Source organism: Gopherus flavomarginatus, chromosome 1 (genome assembly GCF_025201925.1).
Source record: "Gopherus flavomarginatus isolate rGopFla2 chromosome 1, rGopFla2.mat.asm, whole genome shotgun sequence".
NCBI lineage: Eukaryota > Metazoa > Chordata > Testudines > Testudinidae > Gopherus > Gopherus flavomarginatus.
Genome location: NC_066617.1, coordinates 129,794,387 through 129,809,076, shown reverse-complemented (window position 1 = coordinate 129,809,076; position 14,690 = coordinate 129,794,387). Strand labels below are relative to the sequence as shown.

Sequence of the window (14,690 nt, the reverse complement as noted above, 5' to 3'; positions counted from 1 at the left end):
GTCAATGGGACTGCAACTGCTCAGCACTTCTGAAGATCAGGACACTTATTTACATACCTAATGCATTTAGATGCCTCATCCCTTTGGTGGTTGTTAGCCCCAATATTCTTATGTGGAGCAAAAAGAGCCCGCTCACTAAATGGTGATGGTAGTCGGCATAATTTTTTAAGGGATAATATACTTATCTACCTACCTTAGAGTGAGGCAGGTAAGGTTGCAAGGTTTAGTAAGTTATTAGCTATAAAGCACTTTGAAAACAGGAAGTGCTATATAAATGTTAAGGAATAAGTGGCCTGATAAGATAGTCCTCCCTAATACTGTTGCAAGTGCAGTTGTCCCAGGAACTCCTCAAAGCTGTTTTTTTTTGTTTGTTTTTTTAACTAATACCTGATATCGCAAACATTGGAGTATCGGTAGGCAAAACGGCCATTATGGCTGCACCTATTTTTAATTAAAAAAATGTTTTCTGATGGTGTATGATAGCGCATAACAACAGCTCTGAATAGCAGCTTTGAATTATCCCGGGACTACTTAAGGAAGTGGATGCCTTATTTGTTTACAACAGTAAAAGAAGCTAAACATTCAGTACAGCCAGACTTGTGACTGAAGTAAACGATGATAAATGCTGTGGACCCAAAGCAAGAAAAGAATTAACTTGCCCAACCTGAATGTAATTGAAAAACTGTGGCATGGACAATTTAATTGAAAAAAGTTACATGAATTGAGGGCCTGATTCTCCAGTGCCTTGCACCTTGTGCTGTCATTTATACCTGTACAAAGTTGATGGGGCATAAAACCAAATCAGAATAGTAGCCTTTTACACTCACCTTGCACAGGGGTAAATAAAGGCATAAGGTGCAAAGAAGGGGAGAATCAGGACCATAAGCCAGTGGTATTGCAACAAGTGATTCCCTTATTTGAATCTATATTTTTAAATGTAATGATTGGAAGAGTTAGTTGATGTGCCAACATTTATTGCAGTTAAATCATACATTTAATTACCTCTTTCACTATGAACGTTAAAATTCATACTAAAGTTAGACACAAAACAATTTTTTTTGCATTACTAAAGACAAATGTATTTTAAAGATTCACTTGCTGGGTTTTTTGATTTTAGTTGCATCTCATAGCCCTGACTTACACACACACAAAATGTACACCAATTCTTAACAATTATCCCAATATAAATATTTTCCTAACATTTCTTACCTTTTCCAGATCCTGCTGAGAAGCTTGCAAGAGAGTCTGCCCAGACAGTATCCAGTGTTTGCCATGATTCATGTACGAACCTAAACCCTGGCCCTGGAGCCAGTTGCAAACTTGCTCCTTTGTCCATTTAGCAAATGGCATATCCAGGTCACTAAAGCAGAAGAAATATTTTTTTAAAAAATTACAAATTCGTCGGTGTTTTTCAGAGCTGAGACAATGTACAGGAAGAGATGTGTGCCTGTATTATTTAGACTGTAAGCTACTTGGGAAAAGGTATGTCTATCGCTCTGTGTTTGTACAATACCTAGCAAAATGGGACCCTGATCTCAGTTGTTGAGTCCGATGCACTAGCATAATAAACATGACGATGACAGTTATTAGCCATCATCATCATAATCTGAGTATTTCAGGATGGCTTTAAAATTTTAAAATGCGACTGAAATATTTTCTTTACGTAAAATACATCAGTGATCTACATTATAATGAAGGGAACTTTATCAGCTTAGGCGATGACCGAGGCCTTGATCTTGCCTGAAATCAATGTGGTGGACTGACACCTGCACCCATGTACATTCACTTCAGTGTAGCTCCATAGAGGCAGATCCTGAGCCTATTCGTCAGAGAGCCCCACTACAGTCAGTGGGACAGCACTCAGGTGCAGGATTCCACTCATGTGAATCACACTGCAGTGTGGGGCCATACTTTGTACATTAATTTTCTGACCAGCCTCTTAAGGAGGACAATGTCCCAAAGAGCCAGGGCTTGGCTTGTTTCCTTTTTGCTAGCAATGCTAATGTTACCCAGCTTAACTTTTGCAAAGCACAATTTCTCCTAATACAGGAGTAAAACGAAAGCCTTCTACAAGGGCAAATAGAAGTGGAAAAAAGCACTGTATGTTCTGGTTCAGTGCAGCGCCTCTTACCTGTTAGACTGCCCAAGATCTCGAGACCAGCCCAGTCTTGGTCCTGCAGTTGCTCTTGTCCCTCCTCTTTTGAACTCTGCCTCAGACATATCATCCGGGTTAAATGTGGTAGACTGGCTCCTTTTAAGCCTAAGTAAAGGAGGTTAACGTATGATAACCAGGAATAAATTCCTCTATTTTCACAATCACGGAATACACCGTGGAGTCTTGAAATAAGCTGTAATTATTTTTGCACCTTTTCATCTGCACTAAGCCCCTAAGCTACTAAGGGTACGTCTACACTACAGGATAATTTCGAATTAACTTAAACCGGTTTTATTAAACAGATATTATAAAGTCGATTGCACGCGTCCACACTAGGCACATTAATTCGGCGGTGTGCGTCCATGGTCCGAGGCTAGAATCGATTTCTGGAGCGTTGCACTGTTGGTAGCTATCACTATAACTATCCGGCCAATAACTTTGATTTGCGGCCACACTAACCCTAAATCGATATGTTAATATCGATTTTAGCGTTACTCCTCTCGTTGGGGAGGAGTACAGAAATCGATTTTAAGAGCCCTTTAAATCAATTTAAAGTGCATTGTCGTGTGGACGGGTACAGCGTTAAATCAATTTAAAGCTGTTAAAATCGGTTTAACAGTGTAGTGTGGACCAGGCCTTAGTGTGTGTGTAAGGGGCGGGGCAGAGAAGAAGGATGAGAAGCTGAGAACAAAGAACTAAGAGAGAGAACAACAAAACCAACAAAAACATGCCAGGCACGGCAGTGACTTTGCGATAAGGATAACCTTTTACTAGGAACAGTGTTGAGATCACCAAGTCATTCCACCTAGGCCACCAAACAGAGTGCAAATGGTAATGACTTTATTATGTCCAGCCTGAGCTGCACTTCTAGTGACCTAGAGATGAAAGGTTATGTATCCCGTTAGCAATCCCCCTAACGATCCAGCCCTATAGGATGTTCATTTTTTGTTTTGTTTTAAACTTACCTTCCAAATAGTTTCTTGATTCCTCTGGCTTTCTTCTTGGAGTCTGGAGAAGAGGGAGACATCTGCCCACTATCAGTTTCCTTTGGTCGAGGGGGCAAACCAGCTAGGTCCAAGTGATCTGCAGATCCCTTTTCTGTTTCAGCTATTACAAAACAAACCCCAGTAGAACTTCATCTGGCAGTACTTCATCTGCGTTTCACATTATAAGCACACTACTGAAGTCTGTAACCACTCTTGCTGGAATTACTGTGAACCATCAATTTTAAGAAAATGGGGATCCAAAGGAGATAAAATGTGTTCCTTTCAGTGGTCTAGTGTTTGAAAATTGGTAGCATCCAATAACATCAATATGTTGCATTCATTAAGTACCTTGCACTAAAAGACCACAAGATGCTTTATGAATTACTAATAAATTAAGGCCACAGATAACTCTGTCACGGAAATGTTATTTTCCCCATTTTACAGACAGATACACCGAAGCACAAGGAAGCCCCACAGAAATCCAGTGGCACAGCAGGGAGTAGTACCCAAGGATGCCCTAAGCACTATAAAGCACTTTCACACCAGTGTTCCTAATAAAATGCAATTTCTGATTAGATCCCCATCTAGCAAGATCTACCAACAGCCATCTCCTTCTGACTCAAAAATGCAATTGGGAAAAGAGGGCCTTACGCATCTGCACATAGTGGAATATTTTGCTCCTTCACAGACAAGTACCATGAACTTTGGGTGGTGTCCTGACTAAAAAGCCATTACTTCTTATTTAAGAGTCAAAAGGATGGATGTATCTAATACCTACCACTGCATAGGGAAACAATATGTTGCCAACCATGATGGAAATCTTACGTCTTTATCCTGTATTTGTCTACAGAGACTTCATATCCACTCCAGGTGAACCTGGGGACTGCTCAAGAATGTACTTACCAACCAAAATTATAAAATGAAAAACAAACAGAAAAATATGCTAAATAGACGATTAAACAAATTGCAGAATCTAATATTCTACTTAAGCAGAGATGTGCCAGCAAGTGCCATACAGCTGTGGACAAACAAACAATGAGGAGTTTGTTTACATCACCTATTTGCTAATGGAAGCTTAAAACAAAATTGAAGAAGAGTGACTCTAAATCTACTGCCTGGAGTTTGTTAAAGTGAAACAGCCATAGCCAAAACGTAGCCCCTGGAGACCACAGAACGGTTTGTGGCCACCTTCATCATCTTTAATATGGATGGACAGCTACAGGCACCATCATTTGTTTTAAAAAATAAACTCTGTATTGCTTTTCAAGAGAAAACAAGGTTCACAAAGCAACTACCAGTCATTTGGATCAAGATGGAGCACAATATACTGGGACCTATAATTTAATACCTCAAAGTTACTGATGAAGGTGGCTGCAATTTGCTCTAATTAATGCAAGTTAGGTGTGGCCCTGTAGCTCCTGGGAACTCACCAGTGTGGCCCTTAGTTTGGCAAAGTTTCAGTGCCCTAGCAAAAGGTCAATTAGCAGGTCCCATATTAGCAATATCTTCTCTAATGGCCGAACATGAAGAGAGGCAACTATATCATTTATTTTAACATATGCTTTCGGAGCACTTCAGCTCCACTGATGGGTGAACGAGATGCTCAGTGCTGGAGGACAGAGCTACTGTACAGGTACGGTATTTTAGAAAGGAAACTAATTTAAGAAAAAACGCATTTAAGCAGCATTCTTGGTGGGAAATATAAGGACATGGTTGAATGAATCAGAAGCAGAAGTTTGCGGGTACTAGCCGCTCACTGCATCTCCTTCATCACTGAAATAATCCTTTAGAATAGCTGTTTTATGAAAGTGATGTTCAGAAATTTGGAACACTAACGGGAAATAAGGAGACTGCCTCTATTTCTGTCATGTCTTAGGACCATATTCGCTTTCAGTTACCATCACTGATTTAGGGTTACATGGCTGTACATAAAGGCAACACATTCCATTCTGGTTCCTATACTGCCCTCATCCACCAGCACAGCTGAGCACCCACCAGAACTACCAGAGTAGCATGTGTCATGTGTGTTTTTTCTCTCTGATGTTTATTACATTAAATTTCTTCCTTAGTTATTTGGAAAAGAATCATAGAATATCAGGGTTGGAAAGGACCTCAGGAGGTCATCTAGTACAACTCCCTGCTCAAAGCAGGACCAATCCTCAAATCCCTAAATGGCTCCCTCAAGGACTGAACTCACAACCCTGGGTTTAGCAGATCAATGCTCAAAGCACTGAGCCATCCCTCCCCCATGTATCCCTCCCTTCAGTGCTACCTTAATTAAAGCCGTACAAATACTGCCAAACCTCATGTTGCATTACCTGTTAGCATCTTCCAGAAGCACTGAGCTGGATGACAACACAAAGAGATGATGAACTGAGTAACCACCAAGTCATTATGATAAAAGTGAGCAGAATGCGTGGCCAAGCCTCTGTAGATTACACACGTCTACAATTACCTCTCGTTCTCTACCTTCTTTTCTGCCTTGATGGGTAACCTTGTGTTCGGAGGTTCATTCACCTTTGCTAGTCTACCCGCAACGTGTCTCATTAGTAGTGGTTATCATGAAACAATGCAGCAGACTTTGAGTAGTGGACCAGTGTTAAACAGAACATATGTTTTAGTGTTTCAACACAGAGATCTTGTTTCTAGCTCGGTTTTAAAAAATCATGGCCATAACCAGCTGTTAGCAGCAATCACAGCAGAGCACTGGTACAGGCAGACATGCAGGACTACTATACCTAAGGTAGGTGCACTTGCACTTCGACTGCGATCTTCAGATATCCAAACAATGCACATAACCACACGCAGCACAATGGGAGAGAATACGCAGAACGACAAGGTAAAACATACATCAAAATTTACACTGGCAAAATACAAGACAAGGGGAGAAAAATAAAACAGACACATGCACCACACACAGCACTGAATTCACACACAGATTAGGGTTACCAATACACTGTTAAGCCCTTCCTCACCAAAATATAACATAGCAAAGCTATATATTAATGAGGGTAAAACAACATCCCGATGATTTCAATCAGCATTTGAGCACAAGAAAGTAAAAGACTGCATGTGTCATAATGATTCATTGTGCCTGGGCCTCACAATACCCCTAGGAAGGAGACAAGTATTATTTAGTTTTCCTGATGGATAAACCGAAGCATAGACAATATAAGTGACTTGCTCAGATTTAAAAAGCAAATTCATAGCAGAGCTAGGAGCAGAACCCAGGGTCCCATCTCCCAGTCCTCTACTGGGACCACCGTACCCCACTGCTTTCAGCCAGGAAGGATTATTTTAAAATTGCTATTTTTGTTACACTGCAGACGTCGTACAAAAACATCTTAGTGGGATGAGACAACTGGTTTAATCATTGAAATCTGTTCCATGTAGGCCAATCAATTTTCATATTATATATGGGAGAGGAAGACATGGGCCATATATAACAAGGCTGTGGGTAAATTAACTCCCTGGGGCACAGGATCGGAATGACCACTAAGCAGGCAAGAGTGGAAAACTTTTATTCTGACCGAGGACGCAGTAATGCCATTTAAACTGCAGAAGGATGGAGGTTTCTCTCTGCTCTTCTCCTAGGGGAGAGATGTATCTCAGGTGCCCACATTTTCCTGACACTTTTAATAAAAAGACGGAAGACAACTGTAGTTGAGGTGCTATTGTAAGTATAATATTGGACTATGGTAACAACACTGCACTTGTGATAAGATTAAGGTATTGAGCCGAGGTTGGAGCAGGAGAAAAATGCATATGAACTGCTGCATTTCAGCAAGGAAACTGCTACTTTAAAATTGCAGTATGCTATACAGGGTCTGAGCAGAGAGGTCAAGGCAAGGGTTGGATTGAACTGCTATGCAAAAGCACAGCACTTTTCTTGCACAGCCGTCAGTTACTCCAGCTCTTTGGGTCACACTGTGGCTGGCCCTGCCCCTGTTTATGACAGCTACAATATGCATAAAAAGAAACCCCCATCATTATTAAAGACTCTTGTTCAAAATACACTGGAGATGCTTTCAGGAGCGTGGTACCTACCCAAATTAGGTGCACTTGCTGTCCTCTTGTTACTTTTTATCTTGAAAAAGCCTCGTCCAAATGAAGATCTGGCTTTTCGGGTACCAAAACTGTCCTCATCTCCGGTACCACTATGGCTTGGGGATTTTGGAGGAAGGGTTCCACACTTGTTACCTTCCATGGGAGCTTTAGTCTGATTAATCAGGAAAACAAAACTTCAGAACTTAACCTTACTGCACCACAAAAAGCTTTTAATTGTGCACAGCCAGTTCTGAAAGGTAATCTGGAAATAAAGGTAGCATTTGCACTGTAAAATAGACTATAGCGTGCATGTACCAAGTCTAGATTAAATAAGCATGATCTTCAGTTAAAATGTGTTTGGGACTCAATTATATTTACAACCTGTTTAACAGTAGCATTTCTGTACTAAAGGTTTCAGATCTTGCAAATGTGGCCCTTCAAAATTATAAATTAACCACACATTCACATAAGGTTTGATCCTGTGAAGTCCTGAGCTCCCTCATCTCCCACTGAAAGTTTCTGGAAAAAGGGAGGAAGAACAAGAACCTCATGACTGGCCAGTTCTCTGCAGATTGCCAGAAAGTCTCCATGGACCACCAGCGGTTTGCAGAGCACAGCATGAAAATCACTGGACTAGCAGCCTATTTCCATTGTCCAACTGAAAGACACAGAAGCAGCAAGCAAATGGCATAAATGGTGGAGACATAAATTAGATTTGTAAAATTCTGGCAGCTTTGATAATCTAAGATGATTGTAATATTAATAAGCACATCTCTATTTATTCTGGGTTTTTAAACATATGACTTTTAACCTCTCATGGTCTCTGATTGGCAAGGTAAACACAACAATATCCCTTTGCTGAAAAACACAGTCATGAGTATAAAAGTGGTATTTGAGAGGCAAGGATTCTTTGCCATTACTTAGAATTTCAATAATTCACTGAATTACTTTGAATAGGAAATAGTGGCTGTGTACTAAGGTGGTTGGTAAATGGTTACTTTTTAATGGCAACCACTGTAATAAGATAAGCTCCAAAACAATGGGAACTTGGAAGATTTCCAAGGTAGAAAAACAAGTTAATTACAAATGCTACCAAGCTAAATAATAAATCTGAGACCCAGCTTTGTTCGTTTGTGGTGGAGCAATGTGTAACCTCACAGGGTTGCAGGGCTGGAGACACTCTATATGCTTTGATCCTGGGCTGTCAAGGGATGAGCCTGCTGAATCAGTAGCATGCACTCTGCCATGTGGGAACAGGAACTGCTTGTGCTGCTCTGTAAGGAATCCTCCGGCTGGCTCAGGAGAAGCATCAATGGTTTGGGCTGCAAGTTCACTGGAGTCCTGCTTAGCCAGGACAGCATACCACAAAAAGGGGTGTCTTTAGAGCCGGGTGAGTACAGGTGAGGGGAGAACCTCAACTAGGAGATAGAGTGATTTGAATACGTTTGCCCCAAGAGAAGGTGAGGAACAATAGGTAATGGGTGATTTTATTTATTCTCAGCCAGTCAAAATGAAGAGCCATGTGTGAGAAGACAAGAGTGAGTGAGAGAATATAAACTTGATACAAAGTGATGGTGGAAACCTGAATATATTCTCTGAATCACTCTCCACAACCTTGCTTGCAGGTCTGCTATTCTCCCTTCAAAATTCTGATATAATGTTCATAAAACTTCGCTATTTAAAACACCTTCTGCTCTTTGCATTGCTTTACAAGAAGATGCACATAAAAATTACCTCTGCTGGTTTCTGTACAGGTTCTTTGTCCTGTTTGGGAAGGATTGAGAAGTGTTAAAATTCTTAGTTATGTCATTATTTAATTCATTTCAGTTAAAAATAGTGAGATTTCTTTCCTCTTCTATTTTTCAAAAGGAATCACTTAAGAACTACATTTCCCCTAGATTAATGTCACTTTTTATTTTCCCCCATACCTAAAGTTCTGTTTAGGTTTTGGGTTTCATAATATAGTCCTTTTTAGATCTTGATTTATTAATGGCTTTACACAACTAAGACTGGTTTTAATTACAAAAATTAAATGAATTTAGTGCTGGTAAAAAAGCATCTCTCTCTCAGCAGAGTGCAAATAAATCTTATGGGGTACAATTGCAGGTTTGCCCTTCCATAGGCCTGCAAATAACAGTCAGCCTGAACTAGAGCTAGTTATCACGGCTTTGGCTATTATGGGACTCAGATCTGACCTGTTTAGTTTTGGTTCTTGTTATGACAGATAAAGGTTTTTAACCTTAAGCAAAATTCACCCTCTCCTCCAGTTTTCTCCATCTCCATCATTCACCCATCTCTATTACTGAGATAGTGGGGGCCCCTTGTCTTGAACCTGCCCTTCTAACTCACATGACAATGGCAAACTGCCTTGTCTGTACTAGGATTTTACCTCTAGTTAGGTAACTTGAATTAAGAACACACCTTTTTACCTAATGAAGACAGCTCTGGAGTGCAGGTGATTTACTTATATAAATACCTCATACAATAAGAGGATAGACTCCTAAATATTCAGGGACAGATTTTCTTCACTAATATCCACAGGATTTTGTTACAAATGGGGTCATAGCTAGCTGTAAATTGAATGAACAGAGCTATGCTCTCCTCCAAACTAATCTGGGGCAGGCAGGCAGAGCTGGTAGAGGAACTGACTCCATGCCACCTAAGGGTATGTCTTCACTACCCACCGGATTGGTGGGAAGCAATCAATCCAGTGGGGATCGATTTATCGTGTCTAACCTAGAAGTGATAAAGCAACCCCTGAGCGCTCTCCTGTCGACACCTGTACTCCAGCTCGGCGAGAGGCGCAAGCAGAGTCGATGGGGGAGCGGCAGCAGTCAACTCACCGCGGTGAAGACACAATGGTAAGTTGATCTAAGTACGACGATGTTATTCATGTAGCTGAAGCTGCATAACTTAAATCAACACCCCTCCCCCGCCCCACAGTGTAGACCAGAGCTAAGAGACCTCCCCCACCACCACCACAGGACTTCTCAACTAGCCAGCTCCAGCCAGATTCCAGCCCCTTGCACCCCTCAGGGAGCCAGAATTGGTGTAGACAATCTGGGCCTCAATATTAAGGGGAAAGAAAGGACTAAAAAACAAAACCAACCACTTCTGATGCCTCTTTCTTCAAATTGCCCAGACTGCTGGATTTTTGCAGGGCTGACATTCTACAATAAGACCATAAAAATCAAAATGATTATGAGTTATGAATGAAGGTAGACCCCCTTGTCTCAAAGGCAAATGTATTCTAAAGAACTATATAAAGATTGTATTACAGCCCTCCCTTTTAACTCCTCCCATGTGGTGGCTAGGCATTGCAAGGAGATCTTCCATAGCATAATTACTGCTATGTTAAGGTACAAGAGGATGAGCTAATGATGGAGTGACAGGCCGTCTAACTCTGAAATTCTTTGCTTCTTATTTTAAATTAAATTTTCCAAAAGGTAGGCTGAAATAGACATCCAAAACATGTACTTGCATGAGCCAAATTGCATGCATAACTTGCAAGTTCTTAGTGTTAAATTTGCATGTATGCATACAGTAACCATTTTGTAAAGGTTTCATTCAAGCAATTTAGGTGGACATTTAAAAATTCTCTGTTATTTCACTTGTTAAGAAGTGTGTACACATTTTAAAAACAAAAAAAGAACTACTCTTAAAGGAAAGTCCTGACCTGTTTAGTTTTGGTTCTCGTTATGACAGATAAAGGTTTTTAACCCTAAGCAAAAAATCACTTATTTTAGGATTTCAGTGAAGATAGAAAAAAAACTGCTTTGGGATCACAAAGAAGGAAAATGCACACACTATTTTTAGATTGCAAAAAATTGAAAAAACTGAACTAGGAAACATTTTAAAAGAAAGTCAACAACAGGTATTGCCAAATTTCATTTTCAGAGACTTAGGTTATTAAATCACTGAGCTGCTTTTGAAAATGTAACCCTAAGTCCCATTTTCAGAAGTGACTTTCAAGGAGACATAGGTCTGGTCTATATTATGAAGTTAGGTCGACATTTGCTGCCTTGCGTTAACCTAATTGTGCACATGTCCGCACTTAAATTTGTCTCTCACCGATGTAAGCACTCCATATGGTCGATGTACAGAAGAGCTGCATGCCATACATGGCAGAAACCCCATCAACATTGTGGATACCTCCAAGGAGACCGAGACACAGACTCCTGCCATGAACAGTGAGGACGAGGAGGAAGATGAGGGATGACATGAGCCAGGACCTGTGTGAGATTCCACTGCAGTCCAGTCCCGGCAGTTGGGCATGGGTGAGCCCAAAGCAGGGGAAGTGTAAATGTATTTCCCATCACAGTGATGTACCAATGGCACCTCCAACTTAACAGGACACAGCTGTCGACTTTTCATTAATTGACTTGTACTAGAAGTACAAAAAAGAGCTGTAGTGCTGCTATCTGCTTTTCATTCCCCGCTAGAGTTAGGGAGGGGAGACCATGCAGAGCAGTTTGTTTCTGTGCACAGAGATGTCCCTTGAATCCTCCTGAGAGATCTTAATGAGACTTTCATGGAGGTACTCTGCAGTCCTCTCCCGAATGTTTCCGACGAAAGCCTTATTCCTTCCTTTGCGGTAGGGCACTTTCACATACCAGCTGGCAATAGCTTTGGCAGGCACCACCGCAGTGCACAGGGTAGCAGCATATGAGCCAGGGCAATTCTGGGACGCCAGCAGCAGCTGCGCTCTCTGTGCTTTTGTTACCTTCTGGAGAGAGATATCAGCTAAAATCACCAATGTCTGTGGAAAATGGTGCCAGTATTCGGTGTCATCTCCTTATACTCAGTTTCATGCATCTGAGCAATTCCCTCCTCATTTCCCTCACCCTGGTGGGACATATTCACCATGGCTGTGAGTGGTGCCATACACAATCATTCAGAAGCAGATGTGTCAGTGAGCACGTCTTGTTTAAAACTTTACGGGAACAAGGGAAAGGAGTTCTGAATCTCAAATTTCACTTTCCATTGTGATTACACTGACAATGGTATCTCTATGTGCTTTATCTGCAGCTGCTGCCATTGCGCCCTTGAGGGGTTCCCTCTTCACACCCATAGAACGCCTGAGCCAGAGAAGGAGGTGAAAGAAGATGACTCGGGATGACACGTTCAATGAGATCCTGCAAGACAGTGCTGCATCAAACCACAAGCAAGGGGCCTGGAATGTGAACACTGCAGATAGCCCGGAGAAGGAAAGAACAGACAGGAGAAAGGCCCAGGAGTCCCAGCAGAAAAAGGAGAGGAAGATGCACCAGGAGAAGATGATGCACAGTGGCTTCAACAGCAGCAAACACAGATGCTGCAGACTGTCACAGACGGTCACAGGCTCACTTCCCTTTGCAGTCCATGGTGAACTCCATTACAGCACCTCTCTCCACCCACCCTCAATATTTCAACTGGCATCAGGGGTTGTATTCTTACATATACCACATTGGGGACATAAGGAAAATGACAGCTTCAAGTACACTGACTTGTGAAAGCCACAATTGCCATATATGTAGGTAAAATCGATATGAATGTTCTCTCTCCTTGTTAATAAATTAGTGGAACAGAACTTAAGTTTTTAATGTATTTACTTTTACATTGCACAGATTTTTCTTTGCACTGTTTTTGTTATTGAATAAAATTCTATTACTTGGAAAATAATTCCTCTTTATTAGCTTACAATATATGTTGCAGAATGCCTAGCATCTCTAAAACCACCCACTTGTTACTGTACTACATGAGACAACTCATAGGGTCAGTGACAAACAGTATAATCATCCTAAATGGACAGCAAGCCTTGCAAAATTAATAGGTGCATTGACAGTGTATATTCACAGATGTACACCAAGGCACCTCACAGTGTCTAACATGCCCCAAAAGTGTATGGCCAGGTTGAGCACAGCACACCAATGTATTATTCTGGCTCACTGTTACAGTGCTCCTTCAAAGCCTCCATGGGGCATATAGCTCCACACTGAGCTCTTCTAATAACCCTTGCATCTGGGTGTTCAAACTCAGACAACAGCTGCTCCAGCTTCGCCCTCCACCACAGTGGCAGCTTTCTCCCCTTTGCTTCACAGATGTTATGCAGGATACAGCAGGCAACAATACCATTGGAATGTGTTTCTTACTGAGATCCAGTCTTGTGAGTAAACAATGCAAGAGTCCCATCAATTTTCTAAAAATGCATTCAATTGTCATTCTGCACTTGCTGAACTGGTAGTTGAATCTTTCCTTGGTGCTGTTGAGGTGACCAGTGTACAGCTTCATGACCCAGCAGAGCCAGGGAAAGGCTGGGTCCCCTGGGATCACTATTGGCACATCAACATGGCCAATGGTAATCCACTGGTCCAGAAAGAAAGTCCTTGCTTGTAGCTTTATTAACTGTCCTGTGTTTTTGAAGAGGCGAGTATCATGCACCTTTTCTGACCAGCCCATATTGATCTCAGTGAAGCGACCCCGATAATCCAACAATGATTGCATAACGCTACAAAAGTAGCTCTTTCTGTTAATGTACTCTGTGGCAAGGTGCTCTGGGGCCAAAATAGGGATGTGTCCCCCATCTATCACTCCAACGCAGTTCTGGAACCCTACTGCTGCAAATCCATCCACTATATTCTGCATATTGCCAGGAGTCACAGCCTTGCATAGCAGGAGATGATTAATGGTCCTGCACACTTGCATGACAGCAGCCCCTTCAGTGGATTTTCCAACTCCAAAATGATTTCCTACTGACAGGCAGCAATCTGGCATTGCAAGTTTCCACAGTGCGATTGCCACTCGCTTCTAACTGTCAGTGCAGCTCTCACTTGGTGTTCCTGCACTGGAGGGCTGGGGTAAGCTTGGCACACAGCTCCAGGAATGTGGCCTTGCATATCTGAAAGTTCTGCAGCTACGGCTCGTCATCCCAAGCCTGCAGTACGATGCAATCCCTCCAGTCAGTGCTCGTTGCTTGGACCCAGCAGCTGCACTCTGCCATTCGCAGTTGCTTCGTGAATGCCACCCACAACCTTGAATTGATTCTCGCTATGGTCCCTCAGCCCTTCGAGTCATGGCTGCTTTGTCCCTAGAGGGGCATATGACCAAGTCACCTGGTACTGGACTCCATCTTGGAATACCAGTGTTTTTCCACTGACTGGGTGTGGGAACCAAGGGGGGAGACAGAGGATTCCCGCCATATGCAAAAGCTACTTAAGGCAGGGGAGCGACATCATTGTGGTTCTTCACTGACTCCCCGCCCAAGAAGACTGTTGGAAACACCTGTGGAACAAAGACTGGACTAGGGGAGAAGGGCTGGACCCAGGCAAGAGGGATTTCTAGCCTGTGAAAGGAATACCTAGGGTTTTAAGCTGCAAGCAAGTGCAGCTTGCCCTCAAGAATCTCTGCAAACTAAGGCACTCAATTGTAAAAAAACAACTAGGATGAGAATTTGCTGCTCATCATATCCAATCTCTTTATTATCTTAAAAATTTAGATTACCTCAAATAAATAAAAATGCAATC

At 41.9% G+C, this 14,690-nt stretch overlaps 1 protein-coding gene across 1 annotated transcript in view; it reads right to left on the bottom strand.

The window, feature by feature from the left end:
- PPFIBP1 (PPFIA binding protein 1) overlaps positions 1-14,690 on the bottom strand; it is a 174,080-nt gene that overhangs the window by 18,120 nt on the left and 141,270 nt on the right. The window contains exons 13-18 of the mRNA XM_050936387.1: positions 10,298-10,358; positions 8,923-8,952; positions 7,189-7,360; positions 3,121-3,262; positions 2,132-2,260; positions 1,210-1,360 (exon numbers count right to left, since the gene is read on the bottom strand). Coding sequence (XP_050792344.1) covers positions 1,210-1,360; positions 2,132-2,260; positions 3,121-3,262; positions 7,189-7,360; positions 8,923-8,952; positions 10,298-10,358 — 685 coding nt within the window. The remainder of the gene's footprint in view (positions 1-1,209; positions 1,361-2,131; positions 2,261-3,120; positions 3,263-7,188; positions 7,361-8,922; positions 8,953-10,297; positions 10,359-14,690) is intronic.